Source organism: Diabrotica undecimpunctata, chromosome 9, assembly GCF_040954645.1.
Source record: "Diabrotica undecimpunctata isolate CICGRU chromosome 9, icDiaUnde3, whole genome shotgun sequence".
NCBI classification, from domain to species: Eukaryota; Metazoa; Arthropoda; class Insecta; order Coleoptera; family Chrysomelidae; genus Diabrotica; species Diabrotica undecimpunctata.
The window spans coordinates 88,670,285-88,695,469 of record NC_092811.1 but is presented as its reverse complement, the minus strand read 5'-3'; the positions used below and the strand labels follow the sequence as shown (position 1 = coordinate 88,695,469).

Genomic DNA, 25,185 nt, shown 5'->3' with positions numbered 1-25,185 from the left:
TCAGTTGTAAGATTTTATGTTGACAGCTAGCAGCTAGCTTTATTATTTTGGTGACGTTAGTTTGTTTTGTTTTTATAAAAAAAGGTTAACCTTTATGAACAGTTTATCTAAAAAGAATTCTTTAATTGTAATGATTTATTTCTGCCACATGTTTATAGTCCAGTAACAATTTGTGTAATTTTTGTAGCAACTCCCATTTGTAAGTTTGTAAAACGAATAGGACATATGTAAGTTTTTCTTCTTCATTGTTTTGGTATAAACCTTTGAAACTACATATTAATATAGTATATTTTGTATTTACTTCTGTAACTATTAATCTATGTAGTAATTTGTGTCATTATTTTTATAACTGTTTGAGGTAAGACACAATAAATGTTAATTTTTTTTTCTAAACATTTTGTTTATTTTTTTTAACTAACCCCTTTTTTGAGTTTAATTTGAAAAAGATATGTTTTTTATTTTTAATAATTATTTCGATAGTTACAACTAGCTGTTGTGATAGTTATAATTAGGCACCTTTAAGTGGCGTCCTTTTTAAATTACTAGAGGTGTTTCCTGTTTCCTTTCTGTGTTTTGTTTTATTTGTCCCAAGAGATTTATGACCCTTTGTTTCATATTTTCGTAGTTTCCCCAATCCGACCCCTTGCCATTTACTTATCCACGACCCCAGCTCTCCAAACAAACCCTGAGTGCCGTTCGCACAAATAACAATTATTTTGCTTGCCCTATCTCCGCCCCAATAATTTCCGTCCCCAATTTTCTACCCCTTATAATAATACCCCATGTGGCAGGCAAAATATATTCGTTACAAAACATCCTGCATACTGCTACCTCAAAGTTTCGCACAAATTGGTTTAAAATGCAATGGAGATTTTATACGCCACTTATCAACAGCTACATATTTTTAGATAAATCCCAGAAAAAAAACATCGTCAAATTCCTATAAAGCCAGCTAAGTAACACGATGTGGTTGATTGACAGACGAAGATCCGAAGACAAAAAATAATATCACTGAAAAATATTTACTTACATCACCAATCATTACTGCTTCATCTGGTTTATAGCTATCACCTAGTACTGACAGAAAAAAGGATTTGTTTGGTTTTCCAACGACTTCTGCTGTACATTGTGCAGAATACTCCAACCCTTTTACAAAACATCCGGGTCCCAGTGCTAAACCATCAGATCTTTTGTAATATTTACCAGCGTGAATTGCTATTAGTTGGGCACCGTTTTGTAAATATCTAAAACATAAAAAGTAATTTTTTATATTTTTACTACTAAATCAGAGGCCTTCAAGGCCAAAAAATGTGGAAAATAAAAAAACTACTCATAGAGATTATGGTTTTAGTGTTTTTTTAAACTAAGGTTTGAGTTGATTATTGAATATTGATATCAAATTTAGTCCCACTTTTTTTTGAAGCGGCACGTCTTTCTAGAGTAATTACTATTTAAATGGGAATAAGCCACAATTAAAGGTTAAAATACGTTTATTGACGTTTCAATTTCCACTTCGGAAATCGTTCTCAAAATACAAACATTAGTAAATTAAACAAATTTTGTTTTTTGTTACTTAGTGAAAAATTCTTCTAATAATTTAATTTTATCTGACTCATCTATATTGACAATTCAGACATACATTATACATTTTAAAGTAGACGACTTTAAAATGATATTGCCAATATTGTTTAGTTGCGTTCCTGGGACGACTTTACTTATAAGATAGTTAATTCGATTACATGAAATCAACTTTAACTTGAGAATATCCGCCAGAAAAGATCATAACATGTAATTCGTCTTTAAAAAGACAAAGACATGCCATGATGACAGTAAAATTCTCCTGTTAGTGATTCCATAGTAAATTATGAGGGAAAAACCAGGAAAAACCTCATAATACTATCCCGACATGGTAAGTATTTGATCGTGCATTTAGTTTACCTTCAATAAACACCAAATTCCGATTTTATATGTTTGTTATTTAAAAAACATAAATGATGTATTCTCTATATGTTACTGACTTACCAATACTGGTATTTTCTTTTTAATAACTTCCTCTTTCTATATGGGTAACCAGATCCTACTACATTCTGCCGAGGAATTCGCGACACAATTGGTCTCATTTAGCATAATTAGAGCCGCTTCTTTGATTTTTCTCTTTTTACCATCCGTTTCTTTTAGGACTATATTTGAATCATTCCATTGAACCCTATGTTCATTATCCCATGCGTGTTTACATATTTGAGATCTATCAAATTCTCTATTTTTAATATAGGATTGATGTTCACTTATTCCCATTTAAATAGTAATTAATTTAAAATGCCACAAGAAAATAGCTTCAGAACAATATTAAGAAGTCCTTCTAGAGTGTCAAAAAATAATTGCACTTTTTACTGTATTTTTTGAAATTTTTTAAATGATTGCAACTCACCAAAAAAATTACGTTTTTGGGATTGGGGGAGGGGTAGCAAGCTAAATTTACAGTGAGAAAATCACATGTTATGTAAAAACAAGAAAAACATGATTCAGGTTGTATCGATCTCAAAAAATATGATTAACCTCGTAAAAACCCTGAAAAAACATGACTTTTTGGGGATTTAATGGTGTTTTGCCCTATTTTTGAATATCTTAAAGGACTCAGTTACTTTAAATTATATATAACTTATAAAAACCCTTGATTTGATCTATTTTGAAGTTTATAAAATGGAGAAAATCCCCAAAAACTTCCCAAAACCAATTTTCGGATTTTTGAAGGTGGCGTACTTTACGGAAACATCCATAAAAATCAGAAACACATTTTTTGATGATATACACAAAATAAAAATAGACCTGCAGTCATCTCCAAAAAAAAAACGGGTGTGGCAGTCCAGTGGAACTGCCTGTAGAAGTTACACTTCTATACACGCATTCGCCTTTACACATTTGGGGGTCAATCTGCACAATAATTACATATGCAATGCTATAGGTAAGACATAGCAGAAAGAGAAACAGAATTAATAACAACTTCTTCTTCTTCTTCTTAGCCTTCTGTCTTCTCCCAACTCCTTTCATCGGTCTCTATCCTTAGCAACATATTTCCAATTTGTTCCGGCTATTCTTTTAATATCATCAACCCATCTCATCTTTGGTCTTCCTCTTGGTCGTTTACTTTCGTAAGGTCTCCAATGTTGTATTGTAGTATTCCAACGTTGGTCTTTTTGTCTAGCAGTGTCGCCCGCGAAGCTCCATTTAAGTTTGGCAATTTTTGTTGCTATGTCCTCGACTTTTGTTTTGGATCTTACCCAGTCGTTCCTCTTTTTATCTGACAGTCGTATACCTAACATTGCTCTTTCCATTGTGGCTAGTTTATTCATGTTTGCCTTGGTTAGGGTCCAGGTTTGACATCCACATGTCATGATAGGAAGGATGCATTGGTTGAACACTTTGCTCCTCAAGTATTGGGGTATTTTGCGGTTCTTAAGTATCCAACTAAGTTTTCCAAATCCTGCCCATGCTACATGGGCAATAACACTTACTAACAATTAATAAACAACATTTGACCTGTAATAGGAGTATAGTAAATGAAGGATTGAATCAACATTTTGAAGAAAATGTATATTTTTATTTTCATATATGTATGAAAGGAAAATAGGTACGCAACCACAAACACTACGGCCACTTGTTATAGAAAATGACGTCATCGAAGAGTTAACGAATTTGTATACCTGAGAACGCTCGTCAATACTGAAAATGACACTACCGCAGAGATAAACCGCAGAGTAAAACTCTACAAAACAATAATACGCCCAGTCCTAACATATGGTTCAGAAACCTGGACTTTAACAAAAAGCAATGAAAACATGTTAGGATGTTTCGAAAGAAAAATACTAAGGCGCATCTATGGAGCGGTAAATGAAAATGGTGTCTGGAGAACACGATACAACTTCGAACTCTATAGGATATACCAGGAACCAGATATCGTAAAGCACATAAAGATAGGACGTCTGAGGTGGGTAGGCCATGTAATGCGGATGGAGCAAACCGACCCAGCTAGAAAAACGCTCCTTGATAGACCTATTGGTCAAAGAAGAAGAGGAAGACCCAGAACAAGATTCCTAGATAACATCGATGAAGACATGAGAAATATGGAAATACGTGCTTGGCGGCGGAAGGCGATGGATAGGGACGACTGGAGAAACATTCTTGGGGAGGCTAGGACCCACGCAGGGTTGTAAAGCCAAATTGATGATGATGAAAGGAGTTGAATGCAAACATTTTTTACAAATACTCTGCAGTAAAATTCATTGTTTATTTTGTTATTAATATAAAAATACAATACAATACACTGCAACATAATTCAATATAATAATACAATACAAATTAAAATTCAATATTCATAAATGTTTAAAAATGACAATAATATACATAAAAAAATACACTACAATACAGTGCAACATAATTCAATATAATAATATAATACAAATTAAAATGTAATATTCATAATTCATAAGCATTTAAAAATGACAATAATATACATAACTTTTCTACTTACGCATATGTTTAATTTATCATGTAACAATATTAATAAAAGAAGGCCTCCCCGACTGGGAATCGAACCCCGGTCTCCCGCGTGACAGGCGGGGATACTGACTACTATACTACCGAGGACATGACATAAACGTATTTCAAAATTGACAGTTCTGGGTCATACAGTGATTTATTGAGATTATTATTTTGAAATACAAAAGGCTAATATAATTATGAACATTTAATAAATAATACAAAACATATCACATAAATAATAATATTAATAAATATTTTATTATATATATATATATATATATATATATATAATATTATATGTATATATATATATATATATATATATATATATATATCTTTATATAATATATATAATATTAAATATATATAAAAGGAACATTTTTGTATTCGAGAGAGGAAGAGAGAGAAAATATATCTTCTGTCTCTCTCTTACTCATTATCTTACATATGTAATGATTTCACAGATTCACTCCCATATAAATTTTCAACGTGGAGCGCGCGTATAGAAGTATACTTCAAAAGTTACACGCTTTTTTCGAAAAAAAAAAAATGCATTTTTTGGTTATATACACTCGACCTAGGCGTCTATAAAAAATACACATGTTTTGTAAAAGCCTTTAACTATGCGCGGTAATTTTTTTAAATTTTTAAATTCATTGTATACCATCTAAAAAATAATAAAAACGAAAAATGACGTTTTTGATGGTAGGAGTACGAGGATGGGGTAGCGGGTTAAAATTTGGCTGGGTCTTATTTTTAATCATGTAGAATGTAAAATATGAAAAAAATTGAATTCTTAAAGGAGGCACTTTTTACTAAAACATCCTAATGGACTGAAATTTGAAAATGTGTATATTTATTAACTCAGCCTGGAGATTATGAGCGCGAGGTCTGGGTGGATTGAGTAGCTCAGAAGCCGCGCTCACGCCCACAGCCCGTCCCAAGCCCGGATAAAAGAGGAGGGTTGAGGGTCCAGGTTAGCATCTTACCCATTGTAAAAGAAAACAAGGCTCAAAGAACCGATATAAAGCCTCGGAACCAGACGGAACCTAAGATGACGAACCACGTAAAGAAAAGGAAAACGAGAAGGAAAAATAAGCTCATAATCAGATTAGCAACATGGAACATTACTTCTTTCAACAACAAAGACCAAGAGATAATAGAAGAACTGATCAATAAAAACATAGATATTTGTGCAATCCAAGAAACCAAGAAGAAAAGTAAAGGCCAAAGAGAATATAACCAGTATTTTCTAGCATACAGTGGAGTGAAGAAAGAAGAACGAGCACGAGCAGGTGTAGGTATACTTGTCCATAAAAAATTTAAAGACATAAATAAACATAAATAACTGCCGTTATATCTACTAAAGAATAATACATATGAACATCGCAATGGACTACGAAAAATTTAATGTCATATCTATCTACAGCCCCGAGGACTGCAAACCTAAGGAAAAACGAGAGGCATTCTACGAACAATTGCAAACCAACCTGGATGAAATACCTCATAAAAAACCCTTAATTCTTATGGATAACTTAAATGCATGAATCGGAAATGAAATAGTTCCAGGAGTAAAACAAAGATTTAATGAAAACCATGTCAGCACAAATCGATAACTCATGGCTAATCTCTGTGCTTTTAACGAACTGAGAATCAATAATACATTTTTCGACCACAAGCTCCAGTATAAATATACATTTGAAAACTCCAGGGGCACAAATCTATGATTGACTTTATAGTCACTAATAGAAAAATCCACCCAAAGCAGATTCTAGATATCCGAACCTTAAACTCAGCAGATGCAGGGAGTGAACACAAACTAGTTTCCACATTTCCAAAAATAAGAATGAAAATAACACCAAAACATTTTCTACAGGAAATCACAGAGGAAAAATTCAATGTAGAATCACTGTGGAACGACTCTACAAGAGAAATGTACCAAAGGAGGCTAGCACAGAAGATACAGCTGAAACAAATAGAATAGACGACATCGAAGATACAAATTGGGATACAAAAGCTGGGAGAAAATTAAAAACAACATTGAAGAAGCAGCAACAGAAGCTATAGGAAAACTGCACAAAAGAAACAACAACAATACGCCATGGTTCAGAAAAAAATAAAAGAGAAACGAGAGGACTACACGAAGTACAAAACATTGAATACTAAAAAATCCCGAGATACCTATAGAAGAATACGAAATGAAACAAAGCAGTTGGTAAGAAGAACAACTAATGAACACTGGGAACAGTTTACAAAAAGGATGGAAAGCGACTTCTACGGTACACAAAAACAAAAGTTTCAGAGCTTTTCCTCGTTTCCATTGAACAATTTCCTCCATTTTGCGGTAAAAATTTGGCGTCAAATATAACAATAGCCAACAACAGAAATTAACAATAATTGCCAACAGGAAATCACAACAACAGCCACCAACAAATAATAACAATAACAAAACAGTAACAGTACATCCAAGATGGTACAAATAATTGTAAATCGAATATGTTTACGAGCTCCGAAGAACAAATAAAGACTAATTAAGGCCCTAGATGTATCCAGCTTTTAAATACATTCTGTACAAGAATTACTCTAATTGCTTCTTAATTAAAGAATAACTTAGAAGAAAGTATTTGCAGTTGATATCAACCAAAATTACAAATTCCTTACACATTATGGCAGTAATTAGCACTGCAGGGACATAAATAACATTTTAAATTTGGCAGTCAGTAGAAATTACCGGAATTATTTTAAACTTTGAAACAAATGTTTATTTAATGCACATTTTATTATACTACTGCTAGACTCTACTACTCTACTCTACTAGTACTGGATATATACTACTGGACAATGACCTTGCCACTCGTGACTAAGGTAGTCTGAACTTAAAACACAATAACACATTTGTCATTAACTATTGAACGCTAAAAAGTTATTGCTATAAAGAGAGAATGATATCAGTATAGAGAAAGAATTAATACATTGTTCTTATGACGAACCAACTAATGTTTACTATTTTCATCGTTATAGAGGAATCTTCGTTACATAGGGAATCATTATAGAGAGAGACTACTGTATATATATACGGGTCATTTCGCCTGTTCGCGTCCATTTAGTGCAATTGGTAAGTTTGAAGAAGAAAATAAAAATGTCCCAGTACTTATTTCAATAAAATATTTATGTAATGTGTTCATTATATAGTCTATTGTAAGGTTAACTTTCAGTTTGGTTCAAAAGATCTTGTGTTTATTTTTTAAATAGACAAATTTGAGAATTAAGCGTTTCACCCACTTTGCGTCCACAAAATCCAAATTGCGCCCACTAGTAGACCATTTGGCGTCCACCAGGTTAGAATAGGGTAATATTTTTAAGATAATGTAAAGAAAGACTGGATTTTAACAATTTCTTTATTTAAGAATACAGTTATTTAAAAATCAAAATTATTACTATATTACAGTAACAAAACAATACCATAGTTTTGTCTAATCTTACTAATACAAGAAATGTTGAATCATAATAACTATGAGACAAGGTATGATTATTATAGCCTTAAAATTTTAATTAATGACACAAGTTACATTCAAAAGACTTATCTTTGGCCTCTAAATAACTTAATCCTATAAATCGAGTGCATTTTAGATGATACCATCTAATACACTTGTCACAGCCAATGTTTTTCTCATCGTCATCTTCTACATCTGAAATTAATATATCGTCACATTCAGGACATTTTACTCGTTCCACGACTGGTAAATTTTCTTTCTCAAATTCCATATCTACTATTTCCTGTCGGACTTCATGAAGAGGATTTATCTTCTTTTTTCTTTTCGGAGAAGTTTTACGAACCATTTGAGAGTCTTTTAAAGTTTTTTTCTGTTCTTGTTTCTCTATTCGTTCTAACTTTCTTTTTCGTATTGCTTCCTGCTTTTCGTTCTTTGTTCTTTGATTATCTTTTCTTGCTTTGTTGGAAATTTCAGGCAGCATCAGGTGGTTTTTAAATGGATCAGGGGTTTTCTTGTCTGCTAATTCTCCAACAACTGCTGAAGCTGGCTGTACTTGAGGAGATTTTTCTATAGATAAAAAGGTTGGTAGCGGTGCAATTGATGCTGTATAAATCGAGGAAATCGGAGGCGGTTCTGGCGTTTGTTCCTTAGTAAAAGTTTCTTTTTCAACACTTGACGTAGTGGGAGTTGATGCAGTATCTTGTAATGGGAGAATTAGAAAGTCGTCTATGGACACGATACAGGTGATGTCGAGGTAACTGCCAGAAACATGTAATGTCGAAAGAGACAAGTCAGGGAACGAATCATTTTTGTTGGTATGATGAGTTGAAGAATTATCTGGATGTACCTTGATTTCATCGTAGTTAATCTTGGAAGTTGCTAGGTTTCTATCAGTGGCGGTTATTTTTGATGTGGAAGGCTCGGCAAATTGTTTTGGTGTAGAATGTATTTGAGCTGATACTGTTTGAACCTGTACTGCAGAATCGGAACTCACTTCATCATTTTTATCTTCGGCTTCTTTGTATAATGAAGGGCTGGTGATTTCTTTGCTTACCTCCAATTCACAATCAGTAGGACTAAAAATAGTACTATTTTTTTCTATTGAAAGTTCCATATGTGAATTCTCAGATTCAGTTTCGATAAAAATCTCTGCAAATCCTAGTTCTGCAGGAAGAGACTTTTTCAAAGTATTGACTGCTTTCGTAATAGTTCGAATGTCAATATTTTTTTCTCTTAGTGTCGGTTTCAGGTGTTATAAAACTTTTTTAAAACTTTTAATGTCTGAGTGGGTAACATCTTGTGAGTCTTGATAAACGGCCTTTACATTTTCCAAAGTATTTCTTACACATTTAGTGTAATCTGGACTATTTGCATCAAATGGGTATAGACCACATCGCTTAAACCTATTCTTGATATTGTCGGACATGTTAGGATGTTTTAAGGCATCATTTAACAATGTGCAAAAGTTTGTTTTTGTGACGGCAGAATTCAAATTTTCTGGCTTTGATAGGAATGCGAGGACTGTAGATTTCCAATATGTTTTTACCGGTGCAAATACGCTAACGTCAGCTGGCTGTAAAATGTGGGTTGTGTTAGGCGGCAGGGCGTACAAAATAATTTGCATTTGTTCACATATCGTACTAAGTATTAAGGACATAAGCGATTTATGCCCATCTACCAGAAGAAGCACTGGTTTTTTTATGTTATTTTCCACTATCCAGTTATGAAACTCGTTGGTGATGTATTCAAAGAATATTTCTCCTCTCATCCAACCTGTCTCCGATCTGCCTAAGCACCACTCTTGTGGCATACTATTCACTACAGCTTTTGGTGGTCTAATGTATGGAAACACGATACAAGGTGGACACATATCTCCATTCGCATTAAATGTTAATGATACTGTTATATTTTCTTTTTCATTGCTTTGTTTTATTTGGTATAAGTTTTTGAACCCTTTTGGGCCTAAAACTTTTCCTGTTTTTGGACAAAGAGCAAAACCGCTTTCGTCTCCATTAAAAATTCTTTTCGGATCATTCAAAATATCTTTTTGGTGTATACTGTCTAAATATTCCTCCAATTGTCTAAACCATAATCTGATTGACTCTTCTGTGACTTGGGCTCTAGCTTTATTAATGCCCTCGGCATTTTTTAGTGAGATTTCTTTATTTCTAGCCAAAAATTTTTCAAACCACTTTTGACCTGGGCGATCATCTTTGAATTTATTTTTAAACTTGCCGTCTCGAATTATTTTCTGAACAGTATCCAACAATTCCTGTTTTTTTACTGGAAATCCACATTTGGAAATGCTAAGCAGCCATTCAACTACCTTTTTTTCACCATTTACTCCTAGTGCTGGTTCCGGTCCCGGTTTCTTTACTCCATTTGGTCTGCGTCCACTGATTTTGTCCAATATTGTGGTCTTGGGAATTCCATATTCTTTGCATATTTGTCATATCGATTTCTTCGTCTCTCGAATTTCATTTAACGCTTTTTTTAAATCTTCTTCTGTGTATGTTCTCTTTTCCTTCCTTTTTCTTGTCTCTGAAGAACTCATCTTAAACAAAAAATGAGTAATTGATAGATTCGACTGTTACTTGTTGGAAATTCATTTTATGTAACAATAAAACACTGAAAAACTTGGTTTTCAAACTTCCACACAATTGTGGAATCCTACTTTGAATTTAATAATCAAATATATACAAATAACAGTGCAGCACTTATAATGGGCAATCCTCTAAGCCCATTGCTATCAGATATTTTTATGGATCATCTAGAGACAAAGATTTCAAAACATCCCGTATTTAAACAGTTTTTATATTGGTGGAGATACATAGACAACGTACGGGTATGTTTCACAGGAACTAACAGGCAACTTCATCAATGTTTATCGTATATTAATTCACTTCATAGTCATATTGAATTTACAATATCAATTCATAAATTTTTTTATTTTTAAAAATTATCAGACTTAAAAACAAACTTCATCACTTCTCCATATTTCATAAACTTACCCATACTGACACAACTATACACAATTCATCATCCCATCCAACACAACATAAACTGGCAGCCTATCATAGTATGTTACATAGATTAACAGATATTCCGATGTCAAAATACAACTTTGAGACAGAATTAAATATCATTAAGCAAATAGCAGTAAACAACGGATACAACGAACAAACAATTAATAAAAGGTTAAATCAAAAACTACGCAAGAAAGCCCTGAAATTAGTATTTCCATCACCAGAGAAAAAACCAGTACCTTCTGCTCGATTACATATACAGGCAAAATATCAACAAAAATAGCCAAACACTTAAAAAAGAAAGGAATAACATCAGCTTTCCTAATAAATAACAACCTAGGCAAATATATTAAAAACAACAAGAGCCAACATAAAAAAAACTTACACAGTAGTGTGTACAAACTTAAATGTGGCGACTGCCCAAAAACTTACATCAGTCAAACTGGTAGAAACTTTAATAAATGAATAGCAGAACATAAAAGGGCTTTCAATAATAGAAAAACAGATTCTACATACACACTTCACCTTCTAGATCACAATCATTCTTTTAATGACGAATTTAAAATTCTTCACATTCTAAATAAAGGCCTTAAGCTATCCTTGTTAGAATCTATGGAAATCAACAAATTAAAAAACACGGATATTATTATGAATGATTAACTTGAGACAAACAGTTCTCCCCTCCTCAACCTATTTCATTAGAGACTATAAAGTGTAAACTCATGCCAAAAATAGATCACTTGAGAAAGGCAATCAGCTGAAACAGCTGTAGTGATAAGAGGTTAAAATAAATTGTTGTGGAAGTTTTCAGTATTTTATTGTTACAAAAATTTATAATAAAAAAAATTACTCATTTCATGATTTCATTCAAATCATTCGTTTCAATCAAATGTATAATAATACATCTTAATTTTACAAACTTTTTTTGTTTGTAAAAATAAACAATAAAAGTTTGTAAAATTAAACAGTAAAACAGTAAAAGGTCAGTTGTATTTAATGAAAAAAAGGACGCAATTTGTTCTCTTGTTATCCCTTGTAGGTATAGTTTGCGTCCATTGCGGACGCAAACTGTAAGTTTTAGAAATTTGGTGTACTAATTCGCGTCCACCTTATTTTAACAGTTAACTATAAAAAAAATAAGCAAATTCATAATTAATATTACTCCTTTTTTTATTATTAAAGTCTAGAAACAGCTATTTATCCTTAAATTCACATAAAACAATAAAATACTTACTGTCAACTGTGCTGCTGTACACTATTTTTTTTTTCTTCAATATTAGGCACATCCGCACTCTCTGCTTGACAAGCCAAAACTATTATTTTATTTAATGAGGATTGGTGGGGCGCACGGAAGTTTTGTCTATATGTCCTTGTCTCTCATATATATATATATAATGTATCACCATAGTAGTGACATAATATTCCTTAGGGGATATATTATGAACATTGTCTTAAGTACTGTTCATTGTCATAACAACTTAACACAGTTTTATTCTTGAGTTATTGTAAAAAGATCGTGGGTATACATTTACCTGAATGCTTCATTTAATCTATCGTAATGAAATTCAGATGGTGCTAAGCCAACAACAACAGCATTGGGCATTTCATCTGGTGAGCAAGCAAGTCCTTCGAAGTCTTCTAAAGCTGCTGGATCAAGCATTAACATTGGCTTTAATTTACGATCTACAATTAGATTCTTAGCTGCTGTCAAAGAACTTAGAATGTCTTCTTTTTTTATGTCAAATCCTAAACTCTGCAACCTTTCAAATAATACTCTCCTGCTTTCTTTTGTAGTATTTGTTACAAATTTTACATGCAGATCTTTTTCTTTCAACCTAAAATGCATTTAAAAATAAAATACATGTTATAAAACACTGGATGTAATAAAAATTTAATAAACCATATTGGTAAAAAACTGTAAGTTATAAAAATTGTAAATGGGTTTATAAACTATCAACTTACCTCTTTAATGCATCTACACAGCCAGGAATTGCTTGATTTTCAATGTGTAAAGTGCCACTTAAGTCAATTAAAACAGCTCTGATCATTTTATAATATTTTGTTTAAAAATTACTATACTTTTCAATCAAAATCAACTTTAAGTGCACCTACAGAGTATATCCTATAACCTCAAAAATTTTAAATTTACGTTAAAACCAGAGAATAAGTTCCGTTTAGTCAGGTTGAAACTTGAAACTTGTTGAAACTGAAAGTTGACATTTACAGAAAGACATAATTGGAATACGGCAATGACGTGAATACCCTTTGTAGGCAACTTATTTTACAGATGTGTAAAAAAAAGGACCAAATTACAATTATTAAAACTTGATGAAAATGTTAAAACAAAAACAGACATCTAGATAAGAACTAACTACTAAGAATTTTATATATCCGTTTTATTTGGAAAGGTGAACTGCCCTTTTCAAACAGTAGCTGCATGCTGAAATCTTAAGTTATTAATAGGACATTTATTTTCTAAATATGTACACTTGAACCAAAGAATATGGGCGTTTTGTAGCTGTTGAGGCTGCCATTGATCATTAATGACGGTGGTTCGACTCACGGGGCAAAGTTGTTCTCCTAATTTACGACAGTGATTACAATTTGCACTGCATAGCCGTCTTGACAGAGTATCAGTATTTGAATGAACTTTTCCAGCCCAGGTTCGATCGAACTATCTAGATAACAACAAATTATTTGCCATGAACTCTTTCTTCAAGAAAAAACCACATAGGAAATGGAAGTGGATGTCGCCAGATGGGAACACTAAAAATAAAATTGACTACATACTAGCAAACAAAAAGAACATTTTCGAAGACGTCCCAGTAATAAACTCAATCTCTACTGGTAGTGATCACAGAATGATACGGGCTAAAATAAGTATTAAACACAAAAAAGATCGAAGACAATATCTGCACTCTAAGAAAAAAGTCCACCCAGAAAAATTAAAGGAGAATAAAGAACAATACCAAAACAAATTAAGAACAGCTGAAGAACTAAAGCTAAAATACCTAAATCTAGATCAACTAAACAAAGCCATCACTGAAGAACTTCTAAAGACTAGCTTAGAAGTAGCACCAGCAAAATAAGACAAAAAATCAAAACTAAGTGCCATATCTTTAGACATGCTACAACAACGGAGAAGCCTACTACAAGAAAATAAAAGAAATACAACTGAATACAAAACCCTTACACAAATACAGAAATAAGAAGACATATAAAACAAGAAGACGACAAAACTCAAACAACATCAAGAAGAACGAATCGAGAAGATTATAGAAGAAAACAGAAACTTAAGATCTATCAAGTCCCACCTAGGAAGAAATAAAATCATAGAGATGGAAAATAAACAAGGTGTAATAGAAAAAAAGCAGAACCCAAATATCTAAGATAACAATGGAATATTATAGTGACCTCTACAGCTCTAAAAACAGACCACCTGATACAACTCAACAAAACCTGAAAAAGAAAATAATGAATGTAAACTCTGAAATATTACCCCCCATAACCGGAGAAAAAATAGAAAAAGCAATTAGAGATATTCCGGCTCCGGGAGACGATGAAATTCTAATTGAAATGTTAAAAGAAGGAGGGGAAAAGATAAAAGACTACCTAAAGATACTTTTCAATAAATGTTTGTTTGAAGGGCAAATACCGCAAGAGTGGAACAAGGCAAATACAATTCTGATATATAAGAAAGGAAATAGATCAAAATTAGCTAACTATAGACCAATATCTCTCTTGTCACAAATCTATAAAACTTTCACTAAGGTGATCACAACTAGACTAAACAACAAATTTGATGCATACCAACCAGTTGAACAAGCAGGATTTAGAAAGGGGTACAGCACAACCGACCACCTTCACACCCTTAAAATATTGATAGAAAAGACCAAAGAATACAACCTTCCAATATACCTAGCGTTTGTTGACTATGAAAAAAGATTCATGGCACGGAATATTAAGAGAATACAGCTAATTTGCAAACTCCATTAATTAGAATTTGTAGAGGTGTCAGACAAGGGGATACAATCTCACCCAAACTATTTACTCTGGCGTTGGAAGACATTTTTAAATCTATAGACTGGGACAATAAAGGGATTTGTATAAACGGGAAATATTTAAATCATCTAAGATTCGCCGATGATGTACTCCTGATAGCAACAACTATGGAACAACTACGAATAATGATTTCAGACCTAGAAAAAACATCTCTTGAGAAAGGACTAAAAATGAATCTAAAGAAAACTAAAATAATGAATAATACAGAAGACAGATCAGTAATTACCATAGGTGGAACAAACATAGAACACGTCCAAGAATATATTTACTTAGGACAAGCTATCAGAGCAGACAAAAGTAACCAGACTAAAGAAATAACCAAAAGAATAAGAATGGGGTAGGCTGCATTCGGAAAACTCTCATATACTATCAAAAACCAAAAAATACCTTTAAAATTAAGAACGAAGGTATTTAATGCATGCGTCCTACCTGTTTTGACATATGGTGCCCAGACGTGGACGTGTACCAAGAGCAACTTAGATAGAATAAAGAAAAATCAAAGAGCTATGGAAAGACAAATGTTGGGAATATCGTTGAGAGATAAAAAGAGGAACGAGTGGATAAGATGCAAAACCGAAACAATAGACGCTATCGAACATGCATTGAAATTAAAATGGAAATGGGCTGGGCATAACGAAAGATATCAGGATGGAAGATGGAATAAAGAAATTGGCCGCTGGAGACTATATACTGCAAGAAGGTCAAGAGGTCCACCGCAAATGAGATGGAAAGATGACATTGAGCAAAGCGAGGTCCAATGTGGAAAAGACAAACAGAAGACAGAGACAAATGGGAGAGGTCTATATTCAACACATGAATAGATTTTGGGCTATAGATAGATAGATAGTTCGATCTGTTCTAGCTTTCTAAATATTGCATTATTTTCTTGCACGAACTTACTTACGAACTATTTTTCCGTACAATTTCCTTCAGACGTTTATTGTTTCGTTCGTCGGTTTCTTCAGAGGTTCGTACTCCATAGCTCCGTGAAGCTTGACTAGCTGTTTCGTGTTCCAAGGTAATGGCGAGCGCTTCACCTAAAACTTTCGGTCTGGCTAGTCGTAAAGCTTTCTGTAGTTCACTGTTTCTCAACCCATTGACAAAGGTATCTACAGTAATTTCTTACAATGTGTTCTGGTGCCTCCGGACAAGACAACCGCTCTATACGAGCAATATCTGCTTCAAATTCTTGCTAATTCTCACTTGCTCGTTGAATTCTATGGACCAGGACGAATTCCCATCAAATGGTGACAATTCGAATCTCATATGATGTTCGTTTCGTCTCTCGGTGATTCTTCTTAAACTACAGGATCTAAAACTACTGCATTATCTGGTGGTAGCCCTTTTGTATTGGTTATCATGGTCTCTAATTATTTGATCTTCTCTTCTACGTCGTTTAAATTTTTCTGTATCTTATCGAGTGTTCTAGAAACTTCTTCACATTTCTTATTGTTCATACTTCTTTACTTATTTGAGAAGTCTCGTCGAATCTTCTAGAAACGTTTTCGAATTTCTCGTCATTTTGTCTAGCTGCTTCTTTAATAATTTGAGACGTTTCATCGAATCTTTTGGAAACATTTTCGAAGTTGCTCACGCAAATGTTTCACTGAAAGTTCTACTAAAGAATATAGACGCATAGTTCTACTATGGTTCTTCTTAGAGCCTTCTTTCAATGCGTCATTAATTATGACGTGATGTAATGTAATGGATGTTTCGAGATTTATTTCATGTAATTATTGACGAATCTGAAAAATGTCAGGATTGTACTTAGCCACAGGGAAAAAGCTTATGGCATTAAACTAGTACTTTTATTGCAAGGTAGATTAAATAGTAAACAATATTGTTTATTAAATTTATAAATATGTAAACATTTAAAAGTCACAATAAAACGATCCATTTATTGTTTTTTATAATCGTATATAATACAAGTTTAGTTAGTTCGTTTTCTTGTGATACAATTAAATAATTTGCCATCATTTTTTGTAAACACAAAACAATATTGTTTTCAAAAATGTTTATTAGGTAACTAATATAATTATTATTTAACGACATATCAGCTAATAATATATCTGACACAAAAAAAACGGGATGTGGCACTAAGGGGGTGACCGAGGAGAGGAAGCATAGATGTCTTATCGTCTAAGCCAGGAGCTACGGATTTAATTTACTTTAATTTATTCCATTCTAATTTATTTGTATTCGATCCGACGATAATCGACTCCTTCCGATAATCGATTCGATTAGGGTTTGAAAATTGATTGGATTTGATTTAATTCTGATTCGATTCTATTATCAATTCATTTCGATAATCGCTTCGATTCGATAACCGATTCTTTTCGATAATCGATTCAATTCCAAAATCCATTCAATTCGGTAATTGATATTATTTGACAATCGATTGGATTCGATAATCAATTCTATTTGATTAGATTCAAGACTGGTGGCTACTGATTCGCTCATTGTGATGGAATAATCAGAATCTTTTTAAAAACAATTTTATTTTCAGCATAATTTTAAACTTACTTCAAGAACAGCAGAAATTGGTAAGAAAGTTTGTCCAGCTTATTTTCTAATTAAAAATAGTAAAGTAATTTGAGTATTAGTACTTATTCCCTCGTATATCTTGGCATTTCTAAAATATTTTATTAAAAAAATAAATAATCCAAAACTCAAAATACTGCATAGCGTTATAAAGTAATGCCAAATACCGACCTAAACGACAACGAACACTCCACTCTTTTATACATTTAAGGACGGCCAACATGGATGAAGTTTTACGTCAAATGTTCATTTTTTGCGCAATTAAATAGCTTTAGAAAGCGCGCATTTCAAATATCAACGAAATCAAACGTAGGTTAGGAATAGACCGTTTATATATGTAACGCTGCAATATTTTTGTGTTTAATCACGGAACTACCGCTTTTTCTGTCACATCCAACTTAATGCTTTAGAAAGAAATCAAAAAACTGTGACGCACTGAAAGAAGGCCCCGAAAAAACTTTAGCAACATCTTTGGTCAGGCACACACGTACTGTACAAATGCTCTATGTTGCAAAGAACAACTGAGCGGATGTTCCCGACTAACAATACTTTTCAAAAGTCACTGTTTAATTTATTTTTTTAATTAATAAATTACCCCACACCGTAACACCACTGTAACAATAAAATGAGCGGTTCTAATTTATATAAACTATTTATTTAAAGTTTACAATACGACATTCCCTTATTAACTAACTCACTCAATAAATGCGCCGTATTTACATAACGAATAGATTATTCTAGAATTATCTGGAGTAGTCCACATATATTTGCACTTGTATGAACTCCACGCTCTGTAAGTCGGTCGATACATCTTGAAGGTTCTCGAACACGCATCATCGTTTTAAGAGATGCAACCGTTCTTATGGGATACGTCGAAATTAGCTTTTACGTTACAATATTAATCAAATTCAAAGTGTTATGAAAAAAGGCAACAGAGACGAGTACTGTTGGTTAGTTCGGAAAAATATAAATTCAAACACGAACAACGCAGCGTCACACTGAGTAACGACGTAAAAATAATGTTAGGTTTATAAAATAATACACGTATTAAGAGCTTTATTTTTTTTTTAATACTGAAAAATCAATATTGAAGATACGTACTAATGAAATCGTAATTGAATTCTATAAATTATCATTATAAAGTTTTTATATAATTTTAATATGTCTTAAAAATCCATTGCTTTTCACTTAAATTTTACGTTATCATTTTCTCATAGTGTTGCCTTATTGTCGAGATAGTAGAGAATATACGGAATTATGAAATAATGTAAGGTTATCATTATTATTAATTAATCTGTAATTAATCTGTAAAAGCTGCAATGATACAAATATTAAATTATAATGAACAAATAGTATTAAAAAAAATATTTTTTTTACAAAAAAACTGCTACTGACAAAATATTCATTTTTAAAGATCATGTTTCACTCTTATAAATTATTATCATACAAAACTTTTTTGTATCTTTTAAGGCTTAGGGATTTATAAAATTTAATTTATAAGGTTGGTACAATTTAAATAGTCATTTTGTAAATAGAAATACATTAATAAATAATTGCATATGAACAGTATTTTAGGTTTGTTTATATTACACAAAATTTTAGAACATTAATAAAACACGTGGCAACTCGGGAAACAGAACCAACATTTCATGTAGTCGGCACTTGCAGTTGATTATAATGCGACGACGTAGAAATGTCATTGATAACGTGCAACGGACTTAAAAGAAAATAATATATAGATAATAATGACTGTATTATCATACTTTAATACACATGGTGTATAACAAGACATACTAAACTAATCAATCAATCAGAACTAAGAATGCGCAAACTAATAATGAGATAAAGTACCCCAAAAAGGTAACAAGTTTATCTAAAATCTAAATATATTTTTTCTACTCTCATACTTTAATTTATTAATTACAATTTCAATAGCTGTATCATAATGGACTTAATTATGATACAGGTTTTTAAGCAATAGAATCGCTAGATGACGTTCTGTAGGTGGCACATATGCAATGAGCAATATCAAGTCAAATGCATACGCTGTGGCAGTTCACAATATTTAAACGAACTGACAAATTTCAAGATTAAATCTTTTTAAGAAAATGTCTGAAGATGATAGTGATATTGATAATTTAGCATAAATTCATTTTAATAATTGTTATATTCAAAATATAAATGTATCAACAAAATAATTAATTAAATCAAATAACTATTTAATAATTTGTTTGTGTTACAAAATAAATACAAATGAATATATTTGTTGTTGTGAATGATCGTAGAAAAAATCATGTGTACTACTTGCATTTAATTGCCACTATGATGCTGGTATTCTATAAGACATTCTCATCATAATGACCATCATTAAATGCTTGTATAATCTATTTTAAAATGTTATGAAGTTCCTTATAAATTTATAAATTATTAAATCAACGACGTGTTATTTCGAAATCAAAAATTAGTACAAACGGGTTTGCTTAGTAGTGACGAAGTATAATTTTTATTATGTTTTTAAAGACTATGTATTTGTTATTTATAAATGAATGTTTATTCTTGTAAATACATTTTTCTTATTCTTACACTTAACTAAAACAACTGAGGTGATGTTTCGGGAGCTGAAACGGATGAATGACATTTCAATTAATTTCAACTTCTCAAATTGCTTTCGAGATACGAGCAAGGTTACGGAACGAATATATATATATATATATATATATATATATATATATATATATATATATATATATCATATATAGATTATAGAGAGGTTCGAATTATCGCAGGTTTGAATTAACGTGAGTCGACTGTAGTATATATATATATATATATATATATATATATATACAGTGTAAGTAAAAGTTTTTGGTCGGTATGGTAAAATTTAACAGGATATCTAACACAGATATAAAATCATATTTTCAGCGAATAGACAAAGATAACAATCATATTTCCCCTTGATCTTCCCTCCATATTTCTTATTGACGCCCATTGCCCATTAGTGCGACGATTAGTTTACATATCTCTGGTTCCGATCCTAAGATACCTAAGAAACTAGTTTTTCCACTTTTCTTGTTAACCGTGTTCTTCTTTTATTTAAAATTAAACCAGATTTTGAACATGTGTTCACAAGGAACAGATTTTGTTACAATACTACAATATTTTATGAATATAGTGGTTAAGTTAGGATACACATGGCGATGGTTTTTCCACCACTGTAATAGACAGTTCCAATCTCCGTTCGATTTTTTTTTGTGGGTAATATATCACCAGACAAATACATGTCGACTTTTTTTATATCTCTCGATACAGGTGTATGTTTAGATGAGTAATGTCCAATTCATCAAAAATACACCATAGACTTAAGTCATCTTTATCAGTTTCTTTTTCTCGTACTGGTTGATTTTCAATAGTATAATCTTCTTTTTCTTTTTTTATAGAAGTAACCAGCTTCTTAACTCTTTCTTTTGTTTTTTACCTTCATTTTTATCAGAAAATCCCTGCATTTTAAATCATTATGTCATTTACGAATCTACGGTTTCTCACTGGTAAGCCTCACTGGTTCTCACTGGTAACTAGTTGATGGTTGATTCAAAAAAACTACGTTTTGTGTAGACGTAAACAGAGGAGCAACGAACACTTTACGTCGACGAGGACGATTAGTTGATCTGAGAGACTACTACAAAACTAAAAATAACTCTTCCGGGACAGTGTACAATCGGGCTATCGGTTAACGTTGAAAATAAAATAACTAGGTATTCTGATTAATGAATGAGTTTCGATTTACCATTGATCTGCATTTTCGAAGGTGATGGATACTTCCATTAATAAAAAGATTAGTTTAGAACAAAAGAAACAAATAGATATGGATTTACTAAACCTATGCAAAGAATCGTTTCATCCGTTTTCTGGACATCTGGAGTAACTGAGAGTTACATCGCATTAACAGGACAATATTTAACCGAAAATTTAGAATTCAAAACGGTTTTATTAGGCTGCTGCCAAAAAAAAGCTTGGATGACGACAGAATTTTTTAACAATTGGCTTTTAACAGTTAATGGAGAGATAAAACGGTAAAAGCGGAAAATTTTACTATTTTTCGACAATTGCACTGTCCACAACAGTCCTCCTACATTGTCCAACGTGGAACTCTACTTCTTTCCGCCAGAAACCACTTCCAAATTGCAACCATTGGACCAAGGGATCATCCATAATTTTAAGACGTACTATCGCAAAGAAATTGTTCGGCTCTTTTTAGGATCTCTTAGGTGTCAGTAAATCTAGGTCAATTTCCTTTTAGGTTATAAGTAACAATTTGAACCTCATATCTGTATTTTTTTCGTTCCATCCTCACTAAAAGGTTTTAACAGCCGGTCGTAAAATATTTTATTGCTTTTGAATTTACAAAACTATAAACCAGAAAAAGATAGTAAAAAATGTCCCCTTATTTTGAAAAACTCTATAAAAGTCGGCGCTTTCACGCAATAATTATTACAATCTTTCGTCATCACTTCAATATTCGCCGACATAGCAAAATACTATTTTTAACCTCAGTCATCTCAAGACAAGTCGATGCCTAAAAGAAACAGTAATCAAAGTGTTTGTAATCAACTGTGCTTAAATAAAATAAAAATACTTAACTCACAGTCTACTATTCCTTTAACATCTAACTAAACCTTGCTTCCACAAAGATTAATTAATCGGCGTTGTTTATAATCAACCAATATAGAAGTTTTAGTTCACATCTTATGTTGTAGGAAAGGAACAACCACGACAGCTTCTTTGTGGTTTTATTTCAGCGACTTTCCTTATTGTTCTTCTTTTGAAGTGTGTAATAGTTGCAATCTGTCTACAAGAACTGACGTCTACTTTGTGTTTCATGTGCGAATAAGGCTAAGGCAACTTTCTTGTTTCTTACTACGTGTCCGTTAACTCTGGTGAAGGTTCGTAGATTGTTTGTCCTATATATTTTTGGATATAAGTTGATTAAGCAAGACATATTCAATTGTAACTTGTGCAAGCACCTAAAAACACAGCTTAGCTTTTATGTAAAGCTCAAGCAATAATTAATTTTAAATCTGCGAATCATAAATTTTGTTAATGTTTATAATTTCTTTCCCAGAACTGTGATAATTTATTTCGTATGTGCCTGATTCTCTTTTTCATTTGTAATATATGCATTACAACAAAGTATTATTAATTAATGTACACTGTTCTATTTTGAATGCATTACTTCACATAAATACCTCTAATAGTTTTTTGTATAAACATTCAAACCTATGCAATAAAATTTCTTATGTACTTATGTAGGTATCATATTACGAATTATTTAAATTCTAATTAAGATGTTTATTTTCACACACCACCATTATCTTTACGATCACTGGTACCAGCTGAAACAATCTTCTTATCGTACTTCTTCAGCTGAATCTTGGCCCTTTTATCCAACAATGAGTCGATTTCGTTCTTGCCAATTGATTTAATGCTGGCATTAAGTACTTGTTGACCTTTACTTCTCAGTACCACCTGTCCTCCTAAAAAATAAGAATTGTTATAAATTGTTTCTATAGAAATAATCTTAAACTTACATAATCATAAAATAAGACTGTATTTAAAAATTATAACCAAATATAATAATAATACAGATTTAATCTATGCTTTATAAATAGTCCAAGATCCCAGAGCGATCAGACATAACTTATTTTCACACAGATGAAACCTTAGAGTCTGAGTAGCGTCTCGTGTGCTTTGAATACCTGCGTATTTATGAAACTTGCTGAGTGACACCTGGGCAGGTACCAGGTGAGAAAGGTAAATAAAAATAAGAGCTATTTAACTTAAATTTACATAACTGATTTTTATACATATTTTGTAGAATATTATTTTGAAAATACTGTAATAAGTGTCAGACACTTGTTATGAACCAGAACTTTTGTCAGACGCTTTAAAGCTCCACTAAAATTAAATGAACTTTACTTACTTTTACATGTCTGTTGTTTAAATATGTTATTAATGGAACTATAATAAAGTTATATTTAATCAGTCAGACAAATTAAAATGAGCAAACATCCCTCAAACACAAAAATTAGTTAACCAGAAGTATGAGCGCGAGAGTGCTGTGTGCATGAGCTTCAGAGTAAAAAATTCAAATACATTAAGAATACTTACTGTTTTCGATCCGATTAAATATTGCATCTCTATTTAAAAATCAGACATGTAAAAGTAAGTAAAGTTCATTTAATTTTAGTGGAGCTTTAAAGCGTCTGACAAAAGTTCTGGTCCATAACAAGTGTCTGACACTTATTACTGTATTTTAAAAATAAGATTCTACAAAATATGTATAAAAATCAGTTATGTAAATTTAAGTTAAATAGCTCTTATTTTTAGTTACCTTTCTCACCTGGTACCTGCCCAGGTGTCACTCAGCAAGTTTCATAAATACGCAGGTATTCAAAGCACACGAGACGCTACTCAGACTCTAAGGTTTCATCTGTGAGAAAATAAGTTATGTCTGATCGCTTTGGGATCTTACTCTAAAATTTAAATATATAAATATATTTAATAAATAAATAAACAAATCTGGTTAGGTACATGAAATCTGACACCTTCATTTTGTTCTTAAAGCATTTTCAACAACATACAGAGTGCTCAGTTGGAAATCCTATTATTGGTTGATGTATCAAGCCCCAAGTCTGTCGAAGCTATAATATGTTTAATTCCGAACATATTTCCACATTGGAAATTTAAACCATCGTATACAACTGATCGTCATAAATTGGAACATGAAACCGTTGATTTCATCCATACACAAAGAACTCATACAAAGAGATACTTCTTCGCATCCAGGTAGTTTACCTATAGGGAAAAGAAAAATTCGTAATATATCTTCATCAGCCAGGAAAACCGGGATTATACGCCCGATCTATAAAAAAGGGAACTGAACTGAAATGCGAAAATTATCGCGGCATAACCCTCTTGTGCACAGCGTACAAGTTTTTACTTATATAGTAAATAAACGACTCCAACAACTAACTGAAAATATTGTTGGAATGATTGCGTTCGTTTGAATGATTGAAAACTTAAAAAACTAAATATTGAATTGCGTGCAAGGCGACTTAGCTACAGACCGAGAGTATTGGAGTTGGAAAATATTCTATCGGGCCCAAGCGATTGCTTTCGCTTGTGTTGTTAATAGTAATTAAGTAGGTAAAATCATAAAATATCGCAAAATTAAAATTTGCACAATGACAATAAATATTTATATTTGGATGCAGCACATATTTGCATATAAATTTATAATTATTTCTGAGTAAGGTACACTAAGAACCTAAAAACAAAAACATAATAAATTCTAGCCCCTTGAATCTAAGCTAAGCCCTACTCGCACTAACATAAACGTACGAAGGATAATGAAGGTGAATACACATATAGTATATTTCATATAAAAATGCGTGCACGTCATTTAAGATTTACGACGTCAGAACTCCATTGTCTTGCCATGCCATCCATGCCAAATTGGAGTC

General features: G+C 32.1%; 2 protein-coding genes across 4 annotated transcripts in view; both read right to left on the bottom strand.

Annotated features, from left to right (window-relative positions):
- Nucleotides 1-13,281, bottom strand: part of LOC140450241 (haloacid dehalogenase-like hydrolase domain-containing protein 2) — a 34,710-nt gene extending 21,429 nt beyond the window's left edge. For 2 of the 3 annotated variants that reach the window (XR_011951992.1, XR_011951993.1), the window contains exons 1-3: nucleotides 13,022-13,281; nucleotides 12,592-12,894; nucleotides 1,031-1,244 (exon numbers count right to left, since the gene is read on the bottom strand). Coding sequence is in view for 1 of the 3 variants with exons in the window: in XM_072543761.1 (XP_072399862.1) it covers nucleotides 1,031-1,244; nucleotides 12,592-12,894; nucleotides 13,022-13,107 (603 nt within the window). In the remaining 2 variants the exon portion in view is untranslated. The remainder of the gene's footprint in view (nucleotides 1-1,030; nucleotides 1,245-12,591; nucleotides 12,895-13,021) is intronic. The other variant, XM_072543761.1, reaches the window with a different exon arrangement.
- A 5,428-nt stretch (nucleotides 13,282-18,709) lies between these two features.
- The window catches only part of LOC140450237 (uncharacterized), a 47,747-nt gene continuing 41,271 nt past the window's right edge, over nucleotides 18,710-25,185 (bottom strand). The window contains exon 6 of the mRNA XM_072543753.1: nucleotides 18,710-23,196. Within this exon, the coding sequence (XP_072399854.1) occupies nucleotides 23,018-23,196 (179 nt within the window). The 3' untranslated portion in view covers nucleotides 18,710-23,017. The remainder of the gene's footprint in view (nucleotides 23,197-25,185) is intronic.